General features: G+C 43.2%; 1 protein-coding gene across 2 annotated transcripts in view; it reads right to left on the bottom strand.

Moving 5' to 3' along the window:
* MCF2L2 (MCF.2 cell line derived transforming sequence-like 2) overlaps window positions 1–13280 on the bottom strand; it is a 159684-nt gene extending 146404 nt beyond the window's left edge. The window contains exons 1-2 of one of the 2 annotated variants that reach the window (XM_088170466.1): window positions 13138–13280; window positions 12714–13005 (exon numbers count right to left, since the gene is read on the bottom strand). In XM_088170466.1, the coding sequence (XP_088026592.1) occupies window positions 12714–12816 (103 nt within the window). In that variant the 5' untranslated portion in view covers window positions 12817–13005; window positions 13138–13280. Of the gene's footprint in view, window positions 1–12713 lie in introns of both variants that reach the window. The other variant, XM_088170467.1, reaches the window with a different exon arrangement.
* Window positions 13281–20506: the final 7226 nt, after the last annotated feature.

The following is a 20506-nucleotide window of genomic DNA, read 5'->3' as shown; positions in this document are numbered from 1 at the left end:
GTTTAAATATACTTACTTCAAGAATAGCAATCACTTGTAAAACAAACTAAAAAAACCCAATATTTTTAATTGTATCAGAAGCACTGTAAGAACCCACCAGTGAAATTTAAAATCTCAATACAAATAACAAAGCACAAGAAAATTCTTCAGCTGGGAACTGAATCCCAAGGTATACATACAGTTTGTCCAAGATCAATTGCAATTACTGCAGTAAAGCTAGAAAATAAAGAAATATCTACTAGCATACTAAGGAATACCCCTTTCTTGGTTGTAGCCTTAAGCATGGCACATAGAGGATTTCTAAGTGTTGTTTTATATATTTTGTAGATATCCCCATCTTTCCAACATTGAATTTAAAATAGGGTTCTGCTCATGAAGATTTTGCAGCACTATCTGTATCAGTCTAATTACTACTATGCACACATTCAGGGTCAGCAGGTCTCATAGTGAAGGCTGCTGAACTGAAACTGCTAAGAACGAACTAATTAGGTAAAATAAAAACAAAATGCTAACAAGGAGTTTTAAAATCAGTGATTGATTCCAAATATCAGCACTGGCAGTGGACATGCCAGGTATTTTAGAGCATTTGTGCTCTATTGAGAAAATATTTTGCATTTGGCAGCAGGATGGAGTCAGGGCCCTGAGTACACCAGTCAGCCTGAACTGCCAGAGCATTCTGACCTGAGGCTTCGACCAACACACTCTCTACCCAATGCTTCAGCTACTGCATTTAGGAGGGTCCCCACTCCCTTTCCCTTATGCTGTGGGTGATGCTGTTTTCAGGTGGTTTCTCTGCTGTTCTTGACCTGCAGTTTAGACTTGTTTGATTAATTTAGACCTGATATATCATTTGAATGTCTCCATCTTTACTCAAGTATTTTAGGACAGCTCTGTCCTAAAATTCTCACTGTGAAGTGAGAATGAACATACTAATGCCAGTCTTATTTTTCTGCAAGGTGTATTTCTAGCTTTATATTTGCTGACAGATGTTTAATAACTTTTGTAGTGTTTAATCAAGTTATCAAAATCACAACAGATTCTCATATTTGCTGATAGAGAAGCTGTTATAAGATTAGGTTTTCCTATATTTTTTACAGATTAAAGTAAACAGATGTGTTTACTCCTAAATAGGAAAATGGATTTAATGTGAAACTTAAAACTATTGTTCCTAAAAAGATCAAAAAGAGCTCTCGTGTAGTCAAGTGATGTCCTCCTATAGTATAACCCACTTTGGATGAAAGATTAAATAAAGAACTTGGGTACCCCATTTGCAAAGGTTTACCCCCCATCTCGCTGTTTATCTCTAGTGACCTCTGTTCTCTCCTAATTAGTGCTGTCGGTACTTTGCATACTGATGCTGCTGCCGTAGGAGAGGGAAAATGCGCCGGTTCTGTGGGGCTTGGGTCGGAGCGGGTCCCCCTTTGGACCGGAGCGGGTCCCCTTGGGCTGGAGAGGGTCCCCTTGGGTCGGAGCGGTTCTCCCTTGGGTCGGAGCGGGTCTCCCATCCCGCGCCCTCCAGCGGCTCCTCCGCAAACCGGCGGCGCTGGGAGCGCCTGCATCTCTCCAGCAACGGAGAGCAGCTCCTGGTACCAAAGCCGGCAGTGCCATCGGATTACATGGAAAAGGGGCTACAAAGAGAGGCTCCTCTGCCCTGATCCGAGAAGGGTCTGGCCCTATCCTTGAGGGTCTGGGGCAGTGGAAACTGCAGCGTCAAACCGTGCTGCTGTGCCCTCTGCTGCCCTTTCCCCCGCGGCGGAGGAGGCTGCTGGGGCACAGCTTCTTCCTGAGACCAACACACGTCCTTCCCCAGGCAGCAACCTTGCTCCCCTATCCTGCTTGGAAAGAGGATTCAGGAGATGACTGCTTGTGTTTCATTTCTCCTTCCCATTTCTGAACTGGGAAAACCTCGCACGGTGGTGACATATCTCAGCTCTGAAGCGGTGAGTGAGGCTGGCAGTGTGTGGCCTGTACAGAGCTGCTGTTGCTGATATCGGGGTAGAACGGGCACAAAATATCACTGACAAGCTCCTCTTTGCTCTGTTCAACCAGTTCTGCTCCTCACAGGGCACTTGCTGCCAGATCTCTGCTCCCATTCAAGATAAAAAGATGCACAAGGCTCTGTATAGCCAGCATGTAATTCAGCATGATCCAAAATGACAATTGCACATTGCTGAAACTGCATTCTCCCCTAGCTGAGAACAAAACAGGGAAGATGGATTTTATGAGCTATCAACAAAAATTAATAAAAAGTTTACCTCAAACTGGACAGTGACTTCAAAGCCAGCTGTGAAGCCTCTTTTGGTTTCATCAATGTGGAAGGGGAAGAGATGCTAGACACAGATAACAGCACAAATATCTGAGACAGATAAAATTGTGAGAGTAGTTTAGAATCTCTCATTTAAAAAAATAGGAAGTCTGTTTTCACAGAATAAGCTGATCACCATAACAAGGATTAATCTGGTTTTCCCAGGAACCTTCCTGCACCAACAACTGGTATGTAATTGCCAGGAGCTCTCTGATCAGTTATGCACCTGCTTACAGCTCAGGGTCATGCTAAGGCCACAGCTATTTCAGTTTGAAATAACCTTTTCTCTGGATATTGCAAGATCAATAGTATGGCTCCTATGTATGTCATCAGCTTTGGCTTTTATGCTGCAAACACCAATATTGATCTGTTCAAATATTAAGCCATGGCTTCAGAGACCTCTGAACCATAGTGTAATGGATAACAGTGAACTTCAGACTCATGGGGGAAAATATTTATAGTCATGCTTTGTTAGGTGAAGGATTATTGATTGAAAACGAGAAGCAAACTCTCCTGATAGTAATCCAAGCCACAGCAATTTGGTGAGAATATGAAATCCATGCCAGACAAAAATGCGTTTGAAATGTTAAAGTTGTAACATATATGATTAACAGGCAGCATATTCAAACTTCTCACATCCAAATAATCTAATTTCTATTTATCATTGCTACTAGAGCTGCATGTGTTTGCTGCAGTTCTTTCTTCAATACCTGTCTGTCAGCATGTGCACATCCTTGGAAAGTTATAATTAAACTGGAGGTATTGCGGTAACAATAATTTGGAGATACCAGTAACTGTGGGCTAATTCCCTACCTATTATACCTAAAATTCTTACAGGTGTTAGAATTTAAAGGCAAAAGTCTCTCTCCTGAAATACTGAAAGACAGCCTCTCTGATTTTAGATTTTCTTCACCTCTTCACATTGAACCTGAAGTGGTTTTTCAGTGTAAAATGTGAGTAACTCCTACAAAATCTCTGGAGCTCAAGGCATGTAAGAGGAGAGTCAGATCCTATCAGCAGCTGTTGCCAGGCAGCCACAATGCTGTACATCCGCATTGTTTGTCTTGTATTTATGTCTCTGAAGAGCAGATAACTGCTCTTGTATTCGGGGCCAGCTGTAGACAATTCATTGCCCAAGGGAAACTGGAAATCACACAGCTCGTGGTCATGCAGAGGAAGCAAGAGCTAAATGGTTTGCAGCCCCTCATATCTCGTTGCCCTGGGCAACAGTCTGCACTGTGCAAGTGGCAGATCCAGCCTTCCTCACATGAATTCTGTAACTTATGGTGTTAATATATGTATTGATACTATGACAGCCCAACTGTAGTACTATTGGGGTGCTCACACATTAGGTGATACGGGTGGGTGCATAAACAGTCTCAAGATAAGAGCTGCTGGTTTCCATCCAAGATCTTTGAGACACAGATGGAGATAACTGGAAGCAGAGATTACAGGTTGCACTCACGTATGTGGGGAATCTGAATCCAGATCCTCTCAGCCTGGCTTTTCTTGAGCTCTGACAAACTAACTCAGGATCCCCATATGAACCCAGGACAATGCTGACAGTAGGTGCTAACTCTGTGCTGCCTCTTATACCTATTTGCAGCAGGGGCTACAGCTGGGTCAGCTATAGCTGAGTGCACTCAGACAAAAATATCTGGTCCTATGGAGTGCTAAGTCCATGCTAAGAAATAAAGAGCTCTTTGCACCTTTCTGGATCAGAGCCACTTTGTTGTAATATCGATGACAGATCATTTCCCATCACCTCTTTGCAATGTTTCAAAGGATTTTGGCTTCTGCAGAAATTTCACCTTTACACCCATGCTTGAGTAACCCAGGTCAGGAAACAGTGACTTTAAAATCAAAATAGCATTGGACTAACATTCCAAAGAGGACCTTTGTGCCTCTGTTTACCTTCCATACAGTCATATTTGTATTCACTGTAATAGTCCTGCACTTAGTGCAACTGAATCCTCAGAGAACTCCACCTATGTTGCAGTCATTTACCTCTGGAATCAGGGAAGCTTTGCAGATACAAGAGAGGGCTGGACTGGCTGCCTTGAAGGGACAAACAAGCCCCTGTGTGCTAAGAGCAGGAGAGCTACTACGAGATCATGGCCACAATCCACCTTTGAGACAGGCAAATTAATGATACAGAAATGAGTTGCATCTCCATAAAGGCATGGACACTCAGTGCTTTGGCTGTGCTTGTTTGGTTTCTGATTGCCTAAAAGATTCGGGACTCAAAGGTCATGACAGCAGCGATTTTGGAACAATGCATTCTCAAGAATACTCCAAATGCAACACACAGCAGGGGCAAAGCTGGTTTTGAGCATGTATGTGCTGGTGTGGGGAATTGTGTGTGTTGTTCTGGCAAACAAAAAGCAATCATTTCATGACAGCATAAATTACTGATCCTGGTACCCTGTCTTTCCTCTGGCCATTTTTTGGGGGATATTGTACTGTACTGTCAGGTCCCTGCAATGGCTAGAAAAGATGGAGACAGAACACAGCAGCTTTGTAAACTATATCCTACACTTCATGGAAATTTATGATTGTCTGAGTTCAGGGCTTCATTCCCTACTATACTGCAGGAAATATTCTAATAACAAAACAGGATGAATGCAGAATTATACTCAGAATAATTCATTAATGCAGTATTATGTGCAGGCCTCTGCTGAAAAGGCACCAGCCTTCTGCAATGCTGCACTGCAAAACACAAGAGGTAGGTGCATATAAATGTAATGTATTTCACCTTTGAATGAGTGCTGTTGCTTTGCTTCAGACTTTACCAGCCTGAATTCACATGCTGGACATGGCCCTCCTCCAGTACATGAGCTCAATCATTCCTCAGAGGCAGTTATGCTTTTGGACTTACAGATGCTATCTGTGTTGTGCTTACATGACAGTGGAGATTGAAGATACTGTGATCTCAACCCATTTGTTCCCCACATATCTGTCTCCATGCCAAAGTGGAGCCTGCTGTCCTTTGCTTCATTAAACTCAAGACCTCTTTGCAATATTCCTGCTCCCTAAGCAGTACCTCCTTCCATGCCATGACTTACAGACTACTTAAGGTATTTACAACTGATGTTTTTCTCTCTATGCATGTAAGAGTTGGCTGTTTCTTCACCCTGTCTCCCTTCTGTTCCTTGGATTCAGTTCTGGCAGCATCTGCTGCACAGGTTAGTGTGACTCACTGATTAGCAATGATCCATGTGCCATGTTATCTCTTTGACATCATTCTCCAGCACTTTCTCACATGAGCAGGATCAGGCAGCTTTGCAGATAACTTAGATTTCTCCCAGTCATTGATGCCCTGACCACCTGTGGAAATCCAGATGTTACTGTGCTGAACTCTAAAGGGAGATACTAGAAGCTGGCCAGCAGGCTAAAGCACAGCATTAATACAAAACATGTATGGTTTCTTTTCTCCCAAACACTTGAACACAAGCCCAGCTCTGAAGAACAGGAGAAAATATACAGACAAGGCTAGTATCATGTACCAAACACTGTGCTGTCAAAGTTATTTTAGCAGTCACCTGGGCCCCATTCAGAGTTCATCCTAGATCAAAGAGAAAGTCCAGCCTTGGGGTAAAAGAGGCCTCAAAAGCAGTACAGAAGGGGGAAAAGAGCAGTAGACTATTTTCTATTCACTGAGATGACCTGGTGCTGCAAGTACCTTCCCAAATCCTGATCATGTTTCCCTCAGGGAAATGTCCTCTCGAACTCTTTGATTCAGGCACCATATGGAAGGTGAGAAAAATGAATTAAATAAAAGATGAGGCAAGAAGTGGAAAAAGGTATTTAACGAGCTACCAGGCAATGTGATATATGTCAGCTTAGTTTAATTTCCTGTGAGGCCATCTGAGCTCCCTTCTGCCATAGAGATAGGAGCAGATAGAGGCTCCTCTCTGCCTCCTTTTGGTCCTATTTGCTCTTTAAGCTTAGGCCTTAGCAATGAGGAATGGTCACTACTGCCTGGCTTGTTAGCCAGTAATGACTTCTGCCAGCACCAGCATCTCTCATTGTGCCTGACTCAGAGACCTCACACAGGAAGAAACTTTCTGCACTTGCTTCACCTTGGAGATTCTTCCCATTTCCTCCTTTCAGGCTTGCCCTGCCTGGAGTGCTTAAGAGCAGACTGGGAAGACCCACAGTCTGACTAACTTATTGAATGCTGCTGTCATTTTTACCCTTGCTTTTGACCTAAGCTACCTCATTCTTTAAAAAAAAATGGTATTTGATAGACAACACTCTCCCTACCCCCAAAAATAAAAATGTGCCCAAAAAAAGCTTCCAGGACCCAACAAAAGACTATCATATAGAGTTAGCAAGAGCCTGCTCTGGAAGTCAAGATTTCTGCTTTCTGCTCCACTAAAACTGCCAATAGAGGGCTAACACTCTCTGAAAAACAGTCCTGAAATATAGGAGGCATCAGGAAAATAATGAGAAGAGCTGACCCAAACAGCAAACAGACAGACTTCCTTTTGGCTGATGCATGTATCCTGGAATAACTCATTTGAGTCCCAACTATTTTCCAGGCACTAAGGAATTAACTGCAGAAGCCAGTAGAGCTTCTAAGGATGTACAGGACCTGGTGTCTGGCAAGCACAGGTATTGAAGAGACCATAGGCATCACCACTAACAGCTAAACTTGGATCCCGCCACCTGACTTTCCTTTACTAATTTCCTCATGTGTTAAACACTCCTCCATGCCAACACACAAACACCTACAAGTCATTACTGAGGAAGATTAGAAAACAAAGGACAGAGGGAGACTGCTGTAGCATCAGATTTAACAGCAGCAATGCGGAGGCTTTTGAAAGAGACAGTGACTTAGAGATTGACAGATTGGATCACACCTCAGTTCCATCCAGCCTAGTTCCCTGTCTCCAACAGTTGCCATCACAACATGCGTAAGTAGAAAGTGTGAAAACCTTGCAGCAAGCAGATGGTGGATAGCTACTCCTATTCCCTTTTCTCCCCAACATCCTGGTCTCTTACTGGCATGAGAATGAAAGCTCAGGGTGTAACAGCCAGTTTCTGGGAGGATATCAATAAATGAGGAAACAGGGCTGTAAGCAGCCTTTCAGTTCTGTGGGGCTATCTTAGGGCACACTGCTCTGAAAAAATTAGCAATAGTATAACACCTGGATATTGCAAGGTTTTTCTTAAATTCTGTCAAGGATGCCAGGATCACATCCCATATGATAAAGTATTCACCTAAAGTAAAAGATGGAATGTAGAAGAGGAACGTTTCTCTCCTGAAACTGAAGCAGCCTTAATGCATGCTACTGTTTCTGGGAAGCTCTTTAGTAACCTCTCTTTTCCTGAACACGAGGCCAAACTATTCCATAAATATTTTGTCTTGAGACAAACTAATATTCTGGATCCAAACTAACAGCAGTTTCTTATAATCATTATTTCTGATAATGTCTCTGCAAACCAGGTTAGAATGTGGGCTTTAAACAAGTCTGTGGTACTTGCAACATTCTACATCTTGGAAAATACACCAGGCACATCTGCACATTTTTCATGGATTTCTGTGAGAGCTTAGTTTCCACTTTTTATAGATACAAGATTTGCAACATTAACAAAATACTTTTAAACAGTTCCTCACTAAATGGTTTCCAGTGAAACAGCTGCACAGAATAGGCCATATAGAATGGGATAAAATTAATAACCACAATCTAGGAACAAAAAAGTAAACAAGTAGCTTTTTTAAGCTGTGAAACTAAAAAAGATAAATTACTATTATCTCTCCTTTCCCACATTCCACCCTCCCACGTGGAATCTCTGAGGTCTAGTAGAATGAGCTTATTTCCCTTGTCTTCACCATTTTCCTCTTTTTCTTCAGATACTATTTATATATATTTTTTTTTGGCATGAATTCAATATTTTTGACCTTTGTCACTTCACCAAGTTTGGTAAAAATTGGCCAACAGTTCAAAAGCCTTACTGGGGTACAGAGATAAAGGTGCAGATAACATGATCAAAGCTCAATTTTTTTTATAGAAGTAGGTTGATATGGAAACTTCAACCTACCATTTCTCATAAGCATGAGATTCCAAGTAAATTTAGCAAACCCATTTCTGCAGTTATCTATTGTCATATTTCATTGGGAATGCAGTGATAGATGCCCCTCCCAGGGCTGTATATTATTTTGGGTAAGGAAATCTGGTGTGCTGCAGCCAATGGCAAGACCAGTTTTCCCTTGCTGTGCACCAGAAATCCAAAGTAGGACAGTGACACAAAATCTGTGGTTCAAAAAGAGTTCCTGAAATGCATGAATGCTCTAAAACAAAGGCAAGAATTTTATGTTGCAAAGGAATTTGATTTGATTTAAGCCTTTGCATAGGAGTAGCAGAGGGCCTATTTGATACAGTATCTCAAAAGTTAATTTCTTAAAATATCCCTTTTTTGTGTCCTTGATGCCTACAGACACATATCAGAAATATTGCAATTGTCTGTCCAGCTGTGACATATTAGATTATTTGTGGCTTTGTAGCATAAAGCAGATTCCGTGATTTGTGATGCTTAGCCACTAGCCTCGGACAAGTGCCAACTCGGGTTATTCCATTCTGTTGACCTAAATTCCTCTCACACAGTCAGGTAGATGCAGTACCATCCTTTACTTCCTGTCCCAAATTATAACACAGTTTCTCTTCACACACACCGTTTTTTTACACCGTTCCTCAGCTCTGATTGTTAAGCCAAGAGTGATAGGAATTGACATACCATGGTTAACATAGGAACTTTAAGTCCAGAGATGTGAATCCTAAACTAAGTTCAGTCACTGACTTTCCTTTTGATTTCCATCAAGTTGCTTAAATTCCTTTTTGTTTGTTTTCTTCATAAAATGTGAGACTGGGAAAATAGGAGTGCATAAAATCAGATGAAAGCTGACATAAACGTTTGGGGTTATTTCTTGTATGCAACATTTGTGCAATGTAGTGCTTTCTGCAAATTCACATCAGTGCCTCTCCTACCAGGGACACTCACAGTCAGCTCATCTGGGTCCAGTTAACATTTGAAGGGGAGGAGCTCTTCTCAACTTCATTGAGAATTAAGGGGAGCCTCTAACAAAACCCCATCTCCCGCATGGTGTGGAATTCCTTATTGGCAAGAGAGAAGCCAGGCTGCTGGCCTTTTGAGACAGCTCACATTGGTTCTGGCAGCTCCATCCTATCATAAAATCATTTTAAGGAAAAAATCTGCAGAAAATGGGGCACTGGGTGGAGGTGCTTGTGTGCACAACTGTGCCCAGAACGTTGCCCACACAAAGCAAAGCTGGAATCAGACTTCTGGGGGCCAACTGCCAAGTGTGGGTGGGTAGTGAGAGCACAAAAGCGTATTCCTGTGGGCTTTGCAGGCTGGAAGAGCTGTACGTGTTCCCACAGGCAAACAATCCTGCCGTCAGCACCAGGCATGTCACCCTGCAAAGCTCTTCCCTCCCCACCACACAAGAGCTGCCACTTGCCCACCTACCCAAAGGACACACTTTTTCCAAAATTGATGTGTGTTTCCCCAACACCTCCCAACAAACAAGTTCAATGAAAGTAGGGTAAATTTAAAAAAGACTCTTGACGCAGTTTTGGTAACAAGATTGGGTAGTGTTGCTGCTAAATCTCAGATAGTAAGCAGAAAGCCTGCTAGTATTCACAAACTCCTCCTGTCCTAGGCACCTGTGGTGGCCCCATTACTTCACCCACACCAGGACAGCCAGGAATAATCCCAGGGAAGCTGAGGAAGCACGGGGCTATTTAAGAAATCTAATTTGGTCCTATGTTGTTTTACACTGCTTGAAGATGTACTATCGTGCAGGTTGGTACTAGAAAAGTACCAAGTTAAGAGAGCTACCATGGAGCAGAAAAATACCTTCCAAGCTCTGATTTTGACCCAGGTGAGGCAGGTACTCTATGTATGAAGTCTGTAGCAGGATAAGAAGTTTTTTTGCTAGCACATGAACTGTGTAACACAACATGAGTCAGCTAATGAGGGATGAAAGCTTTTGCCCAGGACAGATAAGTTGAGCCCCAGGCAATTAGCTATGTGACATTCTTATTGACACATTAAAAATAAAATGGTGTGTCATTACTTCACACAGACCAAAACGATCCCATAAAAGTTTTATTGAAAATGTAAAGGTCTTTCTTTTTAACATTCCCATAATGTTATTTTCTGGCATTTTGCAAATTTTGTGAATAAATTTCTTCCCTCCTGCTCTTGGGTGAGTTGGAAGCTGTGCTCCCAACCAAGAGCTGGCTATATTCTAGAGAGTTTGAATCCCACCAGTCCAAGTGGCAATAAGAGGGTGAGAGTTGTAAAAATAGTAAACACTATAAATAGCCAAGAATCCCCTCAGTTTGCTGAGGCTGAGAGCCCTTTCACTTGTTTGAGCTGTAAAGATTTCCAATGAACATACAAGAGGCCCCTGCAGCTTCACAGGAATTATTCTTCCAATAAGCTACTGCTGATTCAGCTAGGCACCCATGTTACAACATGTGATTCATAAACATGGTGCATCATCATCATGAGTTCGGAAGAAATGTTCTTCCTTCAGCCAGTAACAAATGTTTAAATGTGACTTTCTTCCATTTTTGCACAACTGTTTTTGCCACTTACATGATTCAATAAAAAATGAACTCTGCCTACAAAAAGGTAGGCAGACTCCTCAAGCAGGGTCTGATTTGTAGTTTTCAAATGGCTGGGGAAATGGTGAGATTATCCTTCCCTGATAGAAGTTGATCATCTAAGCTCTTGCCTCAGTGTGGAATGGAAAAAACACCAAGATCTGAGACCTTTGCTTCTCTCCCGAGGACTGGCCTGCTGGTTGACCTCCAGGAAACCAATAAGACTCTCTAGCATCAGCCTCATGACCCAGAAACCTCTCTTGAATTTAGCAGAGAACAGGCGAAAGGTTCATCAACATTTCTAGTGTCCAGAATGACTTCCTATTAGATAACAGTATATTACACAGTAGGTAACATAATGCTATGTTACCTCTAACCAATCCCTTCTGATATCAAGCAGAGTCCTCAAAATGGATGATGGGGACCTGCATTGACTTTAACAAGAAAACCAGATGACATAAAAATCTTTTTGGCTCTTCTGAAATACTCTTAAAAATAAATGAATAAAGGAATATGCCTCATATTGAATTCCAAATCTTCATTTAAAAAATGTGAATTCATATGATTTCATGTCAATCTGAATTTGCACAATTGCAAAGCAATTCATGTTGGCATTACTGGGTCAAAGAGCCTGCTGCTGCAAGCTCTCCTGGCAATCATACTCTCTCCCATACCAAGTTCCTGCTGAGGTTATCCTGGAAAAGATTTTGCAAAGATGGGCCTGGTCTTAAATATTCTATTGACTTTAAATCTGCTTTTATGCTATTTCTTTAAGCAAGATACTGATTGCATGTGCTCTATTAAACTTAGTTCAGCTGCCATAGCATATATCAAACCAAAGAATAATGTTGGTCTAAAATCTTACTTATGTATTCTCTAAAAGCCAAATTTTGGTCACACTCTGTTTCACATACAAATTATACAAAGCCAGTGACAAAGGCATTTCAGAAACTTGTACAACATCTTTGGCATTCACAGCACACAATCCATTGAAAACATTGACAACTATAAAATTTGCTTCTATGCAATTCAACAAAAAATGTTCTCTTTATGTGATGCAACACAGCTGCAATCTGCTTTAACTCAACTGCAGGTAACAAAAAGGGTCACAAAAGCTTTTCTCAGCTGATATTTTAGTCACCAGCATGTCCTACTGTCTTGCTAGTTTCAGGTTCCTCAGTTCCTGGTTGTGCAGTCCCCAGTGCCAGCAGGTGGGTATCCAGCTCAGATGCATAAAGATGTCAGTGCAAAGCATAGGGCCTCACCTGTATTCACTGGCATTTGAATGCCAGAAACAGTAAAATCAAGCCTGACAGAGAGAAAAGCTTTTGAGATCCTGTCCCTGTCCTGGCACCTTCCAGAAATCCTGAAACAGCAAAGGCCATGAAAAGATTCTCTGAGAATGGGCTGCTATTCCAGTATCACAAGCAAATGCACAGCACATTAGCGCTGCCGTTGCTCCAGCATCCTCCCACACCCCCTTTTCTCCACCACCTCCCTGCAGAACTGTGCTCGGGTATTTTACACAGATCACTTCACAGGTAGGACACGCTGCTCTTACTGTTTCTGCTTTTCAGAGAAAACATGCTTGAAAAACAAACCAGCAATAAAAGGCTGTGTAATTGGCCAAAGCCAGGGATTCGCAGTCTGCTGACGGCTCCTATTTCACGCACAGGTGAGATATTGTCACACAAAGGCAGCAGCACCTCCTGGGGGAACAGGGCCCCCGAATCCACACAAATGTAGTAAGAAGAAAAATAAAGATGCCTTACCCACATGGGTGATAACTGTAGTCAGTCGCTGGGTGAGCTCCTGATGTGACATCTCTTCTTCTTTTAGCCAAAAAAGCATTTCACACAGGGAACTACACAGCATCCAAAAAAAGATGCACCCAGAGTGGGAGGCTGCACATTCACTGCCTCACTTGCACACAAAGCAAGGACCACTCCCACGGCACGGCCCTTCCAGCTCTCACATCTTCTCTCGGCTGCTCACCTCTTCCAATTTGCTGCCAGCCATGCATGGACCTTGAAAAGCTCCTTCCAGACGGGGATTTCACCCCCCCTTGACGGAAGGAAGAGAGCAGGAGGGGGGAAATATAAAAGGGGGAGGAAAGCAAAGGAGTTGATTGCTTATGGCTTTTTTCCTCCCTTCTCCCGCGGCAAAGGATAAAGAGACAAACCAGCAAGCAGATACCTTCCTCCAGGGAGACTTTTGGATGGTGATGCTGCGAGTCAGGGAAAAATCCTGGAGGTAGGAATGGCATCGGGAGGAGTGGAGCTGGCAGGAGAGCTCTAACAGCCGCAGCTGCTCTGCGACGCTCCCTTCAGCGCGTGCCTGCGAATGGAGAACAACACGCTCACAGCATCCGATGCTCCCCCTCGGCCCCTGGGGCCCGAGTGTCTTGCAGGCTGTCGTTGAGTGGAACCCCACAGTGCCTCCAGAGATCCTTCTCCACCCCCTCTTAGAAGCCCCTGCCTGGGGGGCCATCGCTTCCCTGGAGGGGGTAGGGGGCATTGGGCGTTTTACGTGTGTTGTGGCCAGGGGCTTTGTCGCTCCACCTGCACTGTCAGGATTCCTGGGATCCTGGCTGAGCCCACAGGACCCTCTCCAGCTGCAAGTGTACAAGCAGGGTGAATTCATCAGCCGTGGGCGCTGGGCAGGAGCTCAGCCGTGCCCGTGGGCAGGCAGGCACAGGTGGCCTTCAGTGGCCAGAGCAGGTCTCTGGAGAGCAGCTGCCCCTGGGCGCCTGCGACACAGCTGAGCCCGGCCCGGTTCGTGGCTGCCGTGGGGCAACGGGCTGCCGAACAACGGGAAAGCTTCATCAACCCTGCCGGCTACTGACCCCAGCTGCGATCCGAGAACAGGGAGAGTAAGGCAGGCAAGGAAGAGAGAAAGGGCAGCGCAAGCCAGGGATTTGTATGCCTCCATTCCATCCCTCTTTGCACCTCATCCTTGGAAGCCTATCTGAAGGTCCACACAAGGTTATGCCACAAACACAGAAAACTTATTGCACAGCTAAATAGGAAGAAATAAAACAGAGAAGGGTGCAGCTGCCTGCAAGATCTGATCAATTCCCACAGAATTAATTCAGCTCTAAATCCAAATCCCTCCCCATCCATAGAGTTTTGCTTAAGTCCACCTTTCCAAGCACACCAAAGAATCTGACAACATGTATGCCCAAATCTGGAGCTGTAAAATACCCCTGTGGGCCTGTTGGATCTTACAGCATAGTTAATATGGCTGTCCTGGCATTGCAAAAAGATTTATCTCTGTGAAGAGAAAATCCTATAATCAGCTGACTGACCTGCAAGCCAGTCTGAGTACCTGGGCTGCTGTCCTCATTTTTGGATGACTGACTAACTATGCTGAGAGGTTCTTTGCATATTTCTGTTCAGTTAATTTAACAGCAAATCTGTCTGAAAACATGAGAAGAATGGCTTCAGAGCCACCCACCTGCAAACATTTTGGGATTAAAGCAAAAGCCATTTTTTTCTGAGATCCAATTTTACTGCCTATCTGGGCAGTAAAGGTCAAACTGCAGAGACCTTGGCTAATGTCAAAAGGATTCCCCCAGCCAGGGAAGAGATGCCATCATTGGGGGGGGGGAAAGTATGTGGGAAACAGACTGACATCTAGTTTTGTGGGGGTTTTTTTAGAGATTTGAAAAGTCTGGGATGCTTCATTTTTTTCTTGAAGGGTCACAGATGGCAGGTAGGAACATAGCCCTAGAAAAGTCATCATGTTTCCAGACACTTAAAAATTTTTTTTCTTTTTTTTTTTTTTTTCCTGCAGGCATAGACCCATTCATAAATGAAATACACTGAAAAGCAGAGTAGATGATTTGCTCTCACCACTCCTACAGCAAGGCTGTTCAAGAACATCAAGGATAACTAAGGGCCTTTGTCTAATTTCTAGCTAGATTAATTCTCAGCTATTTTAAGACCATATGCTCTTATACAAACATTGTTATTCAGCACCAGTAACTGCAGACTTGTGGGTATTTGTTATTTTAAGATACCTTTTCTCTTTTTAGTTGTTCTTGCTATATTAATCTGCTTTCCAGCACACCTTCAATAGTTTTTGAACCTGTCAGTCAATTGCAATCCAGTTCAGGAGAGAAAAATTCTCTCAGTTCACTGAAACTCAGCCAGGTGCACAAAGTCTGAAAGGGGGAAGGATGGAGTAGGGACTCACTGATAAATCCTGGCTGCTCCCTGCCCAGCTTAAACTGCAGGGTGGGTTACGTGGGATCAGTCCAAGGCTAAATAGGATTCAGTCCAAGTTGAGGGTGCTGTCCCTCCCTTATGATGTGAGTGATAATAAACAGAAGGGGGGAATTTTGGTGGGAAGGTTTGGGAGCAGGACACAGCCATGGGATAGCAAACTCCATTAGTTTTACCAGTTACAGGATGATTTCTTTACATTGCTAAGATTCAGTGGTGCCTGCATTAGAAAAAGGCTATTGTTCATTGTGTATATTGCCATTACAAATTCCCAAATGGAAGAGCAACAGAGACTGAACCAAGTCAAAAATATTGCAAAAGCATGGGTGATTCACAAACTCAAGCTGAAAAAGGGAAGAAATAGGAGCCTAGAGTATAGGGATATCTCTTGGACACACAGAGAAATTAAAGCCCTGTATCTATCACTTGAGGAATGGTTGGAAGATGCTGAAGTAAGTTAGTGCATCAATGGGATGGTAACAATTTCCAGTGCTGGGAATTTTTTTGTGAAATTGAGCCAGTACTTTTACAACAAATACTGACTTCCCCTCTGAAGGATAAAAGCCCTTGCTGATAAACATGTGGTAGAGGTACAGAGGATGATGATTTACATTCTAGGCAGGGATCTCAATGAAAACGGAATCAGGGGGTGTGCAAATGCCATGGTTCCACTGCTCAGATGATGGCCAACAGGCAAAAGAATTTGATTTTTCCACAGAGTGACAGCCTGACAAATCACCAGCTCTTTATTAGATCCTGAATCAAACATCTGAGACCAAAGCATTGTAAGCAATTTTAATAAGCAGTAAATTGCACATTGTTAACAAAAAGTGTTTATAAGACTCTATAGCCTGACCAGTATAAGGGGAACTCTCATGGGGGGAAAAAAATATCTTTTTTCTTTTTCATCTTATGTAGCAATACATCTTTCTTCTGTCACTAAAAAACACTTAGCCAACTGAGTCTGAAGGGCTGTTATGAACTGAAATGAGATCCATCCCTGAAACTAGTCTATCTTCTTCACTGTCTTGATTATTTCCATTTTCCCAGTCCTACATAAACTTTACAAACTCACCCATCTTCTAATTTTTCTTTAAAATCTCCTTCCAGAACAAGATGACAACCTTTTGGTGTACAGAGTGCATCTGAAGACATTTCCGTAGCAGAAAAATAGGCAGGCTGATGGAATACAAGAGAAGTTTAGAATCCTTTTACCAGGTTTCTTCCTTTGAAAACTTTGGTACTACTTTGGTATCATACCCCTTCCCCCTTTAACTCTTGTCTCTAGACTGACTGATCCCTGTATCAAAGGCTACACCTCTGTTACTTGCTGGAAAGAACTAGAACACATTTGGCACCATTGGGAAAGGTAATTACACTGTCACCACGTCTGACTGGCTCAGATCTGCAGCACATTTCCATTAGTAGAAGAAACTGTTAAGTGAGTCAGATACCTCTTTGATTCACACACAAAGAAGGCACACAGAGTGCTGCTTCCTTTCTGGAACATCAGTCACATAGTAAGGAAAATAGGTCTCCATATTTTAAGTTTTCTTACTTTTATTCTATTTGGAACACTTCAGCCAAGCATGCTTTTGCTTGACTGTTAAGAGTCACAGTGCTAGTGCTTCTCTGCTGTTCTCGGCTCTCTGCTGGCCTCTTGGTCAGCTCCTGTGACAAATCTGGGCTTCTCTGACAAAACTTCTCCACACACAGCTCCCCTGGCAGCGCCTGAGGCTCTACCCTCACTCTTAGCCTCTCACCTAAGCTCTGCAGAGCCTGGCCTGCTTTGCCTCAGATGCTGTTTCAGCTACTTGAAAATGAGCACAGCTCCTTGTAAAATTCATTCTGAAGAAAAAGAGGCCACTTAAGATATGACATCAGTTTTAGCAAAATTCTCTGCTCCTCTGCCGGTCTTCCTTCCCAATCACAACCTTTTTGTCACCATCATTTGCATCAATCATTCTCTTTCTGTGCTCCAGAACAACTGTCCTGACACAGGCTGGGGCAGTGGCCCATCTGTGAGCAGGACCATTAATATACCCTCAGGAAACAGTGCATGAAACAGGCCACTGAAAGAGATTATCCCTCTCTAGTATTTCCCTGTCAGATTGCAGTGATCTCTGGTTCAGGGACTTTCTGATCTTAAGCCTGCATATGACTGATAATATTTAATACTTTATTTCTTCAGGTATCTGTCTAGCTACTTTTTAAATATACTTATAATTTTGATGGCCATAAAGTTTGATTGCAACAAGACTTGCAATTTAAATATTCATTGTGTGAAAAAAGCTACTTCTTTTGGTTTTAAATCTGAAGCGCGATGGTTGTTTCAGGCCTCTGATTCCTGCATCTTGAGAAGAAATGGATATTTTCCTATTTGCAGTATCCACCTTAGCTATGACTTTTTATACAGTGATCATATCCCACAGTTATCTGAGCTGAGACAAATGCTGTCCTAGTTATTATATCTAAGGGGGGAAAAAAAACCAAGCCCATTGATACCCTCAGCATTCTTGTCATGGTGCTTTGAACTTTCTCTTGTTTATGCAGCTTGGACAGTGAAAACTGCTAGTGCCAGTCTGTTCCGTGTTGCTTACATAATTCTGGCAGAAGTCTTCCAATGCAAAGAGTTAGGAGATAAATGTTTGCTGTTAAATTTTTGCGAAAATCTACATGCCTATTTTTATTGCATTCATTTCCTTCAACTCTTTCCTCTTTTAAAACAAACCCTGGATTTTAGACAAAGCTGTGAACAGAAGTGATACATAAAAGTAAGGCCCAGCTTATTTTTATGAACTCTATGTAGTTTATTTTAAGGAAGCCACTTGTCCACTTTCAGCATCATAAAAATCCCTGGGCTGATCTCCTAGGAAGCTTTCATGCAAACTGACTGGAGGTCTAGATTGATGGAGGCATGGGGAGGTCTCCAGGGCAGCAGGCAGGTAACTTATAAAGACAAATGTCCTCCCCCTAATCAATTCTGCTGCCCTGCTGTCACTAGCCCCTGACACATTGGTTTTCTGTTGGATGAGCTCTTGAACCCTTATTCTGTAGCTGTACATCTGCAAATGGCTCACATAAGACTGGTGTCCTGGTTTCAGCTGGAATAGATTTGGTTTTCTCCTTAGAAGCTGGTACAATGCTGTGGTTTGGGTTCAGTGTGAGAATAATGCTGATACGAAACTGATGGTTTGCTTGCAGCCAAGTAGTGCTCACCCTAAGTCAATGACTTTACAGTGTGCCATGTTCTACTAGTGAGGAAGGGCACAAAAAACCTGGGAGGGAGCACGGCTGGGAGAGCTGACCTGAACTGGCCAAAGGGATATTCCATGCCATAGAATGTCTTGCCCAGTGTATAAACAGGGGGAGTTGGCCAGGAGGGGCTGACCACTGCTTAGGGATGGGCTGGGCACTGGTCAGCTTTGTGTAAATCATTTGTGTGAATCACGTGTTGTGAATATGGGATTTTATTTCTCACTCTCTCCTTTACATTACAACTATATTGCTATTTTTCTTGTTATCTTCTACAATTATTATAATATTTTACTTTGTTTCAATTATTAAACAGTTCTTGTCTCAATCCACAAGTTTTACTTTTTTTTCTGATTCTCCTCCCACCCCATCAGAGGGACAGAAGTATGTGAGGACTGCATGGATTTAATTACTGTCCGGGGTTAAACCACAGCAACTGGGAAGGGTCCTCATTTAGGTCAGCTCAAGGAGCACTGACTAGGCTGGTGTAAAACACAATCTTTCCCATGGAAAATGCTAGACAGAAGCAAATGAGAGGACATGGTAACTGAATTTGGACCATAAGATGGCGAGTGAATGCAATTCAACAGAGTAGAGGAAGCATAATGTTCAGTCCTTATATACATGAGGGAGAGAGAGAAAAAAAAAACAAGGAGCAAGAAAGATAAGCTTGGGCTTCATTGTTCCTTTCTGGAATTTTAAACTTTTCGTAAGGTAATGAAACTAAAAGTTGTGTTATGAAGTTCAGTTAATGTAGCAGAAGGGAAATTCCACTGCTGAATTGAACCTCAGGCTCATCCAGAATTGACAAAATGATGAAATGCAAGTTATATTTGAGGTGGCCCCATTAAGGAAGGTAGATTGAATAGAAACCAGCAAATAGAACAAAGCTTCAAAAAGACAGGAAAGCTTTATACAGTTGCAGAAAGAACCTGATTTCAGAAATCATTCGTTACCATGACTTGGAAGTACCAAATATAATCACAGTGGGAAAAAAAAAATTGCATTTTCATCTAGAACAAAACAACTTCAGTAATTATATGTGTGGGCATTTCTTGCTAAGACTACAATCTGAATTTCATTCTTCAATAGAAGAATTCTAGATGAGAGGAAACAACTTATTTAAAATTGCCCAGACAAGAATTACATGTTTGACTCACTGACAGATTTATGTATTTTCAGCCTACATTTTTTCCTACATCTCCTTTTCCAAAGGCTGGTCTTCTGTTGCCATAGAGACCATCTCCAGTCTCTTTTCACTTACACAGGGTCTATTCTGGGGGATCACTACTGCACTTTCCCAGGCCATTCTGTCTGCATCTCGTGCCCAGGAGTGGCCAAGGGAAAACAGTGAAGCAGAACATCTGCAGCCACACAATACCCAGCTGATGGTAGCAGAAATACTTCCATTTTTTTTCACCCATAAAGCTGGTATGTAATTGGAAGTAAAAGCTACAGCCACCCAGCACACGTAAATGTGGGCGTTTATCACGACTGCCACATCCACCAGGAGGTTTTTTCACCATTTAAAGGGATCTGTCACATCAATCACATTCCTGAATTTACTTTTTCCGTGGCTTAGCTGTGATGGATGTCATTAGAAATAATGGGAAAACACAAAGGATTCACTTTCGCTTCACTCCAGCACCAATAACCCTGAGCCTGCACACCTGGGGGAGCTGCTCGCACGGCAGCAGCGAGGGCCGGAGCAGGTTTGCACCGACGCCCACAAAGGCGCAAATGTCGGTGCTGGGACAGGCCCTGGCCAGCCTCGGGCTCTCCTGGGCTTCGTTTCACTTCACCCGGGGGCGCCTCCAGGACTCCCCAGAGGCACCTCACTCGTCAGGGGAAGGGAGCAGGCCCTGCCTCAGGACCGCAGCAGTTCCCACTGCATAGAGAAGTCGCTCCTCCGCTTGCTCTCGAGCAGCGCTCATTCTTTTGGGGCTGTCTTTTTGTTCTTTATCTCACGTTCGGAAAGGGGCATTTGTGAGGGGGCGCGCGCTGCCCCCCTCAGCCCCGCCCCTTCAGGTACAGGGGCTCGCGCGGCGTGACGTTTGCGGCCCCGCACGCTGTGATTGGCTCTC

This window comes from Sturnus vulgaris, chromosome 10 (genome assembly GCF_052056855.1).
Source record: "Sturnus vulgaris isolate bStuVul1 chromosome 10, bStuVul1.hap1, whole genome shotgun sequence".
NCBI classification, from domain to species: domain Eukaryota; kingdom Metazoa; phylum Chordata; class Aves; order Passeriformes; family Sturnidae; genus Sturnus; species Sturnus vulgaris.
This window is presented reverse-complemented; position numbering and strand designations above follow the sequence as displayed.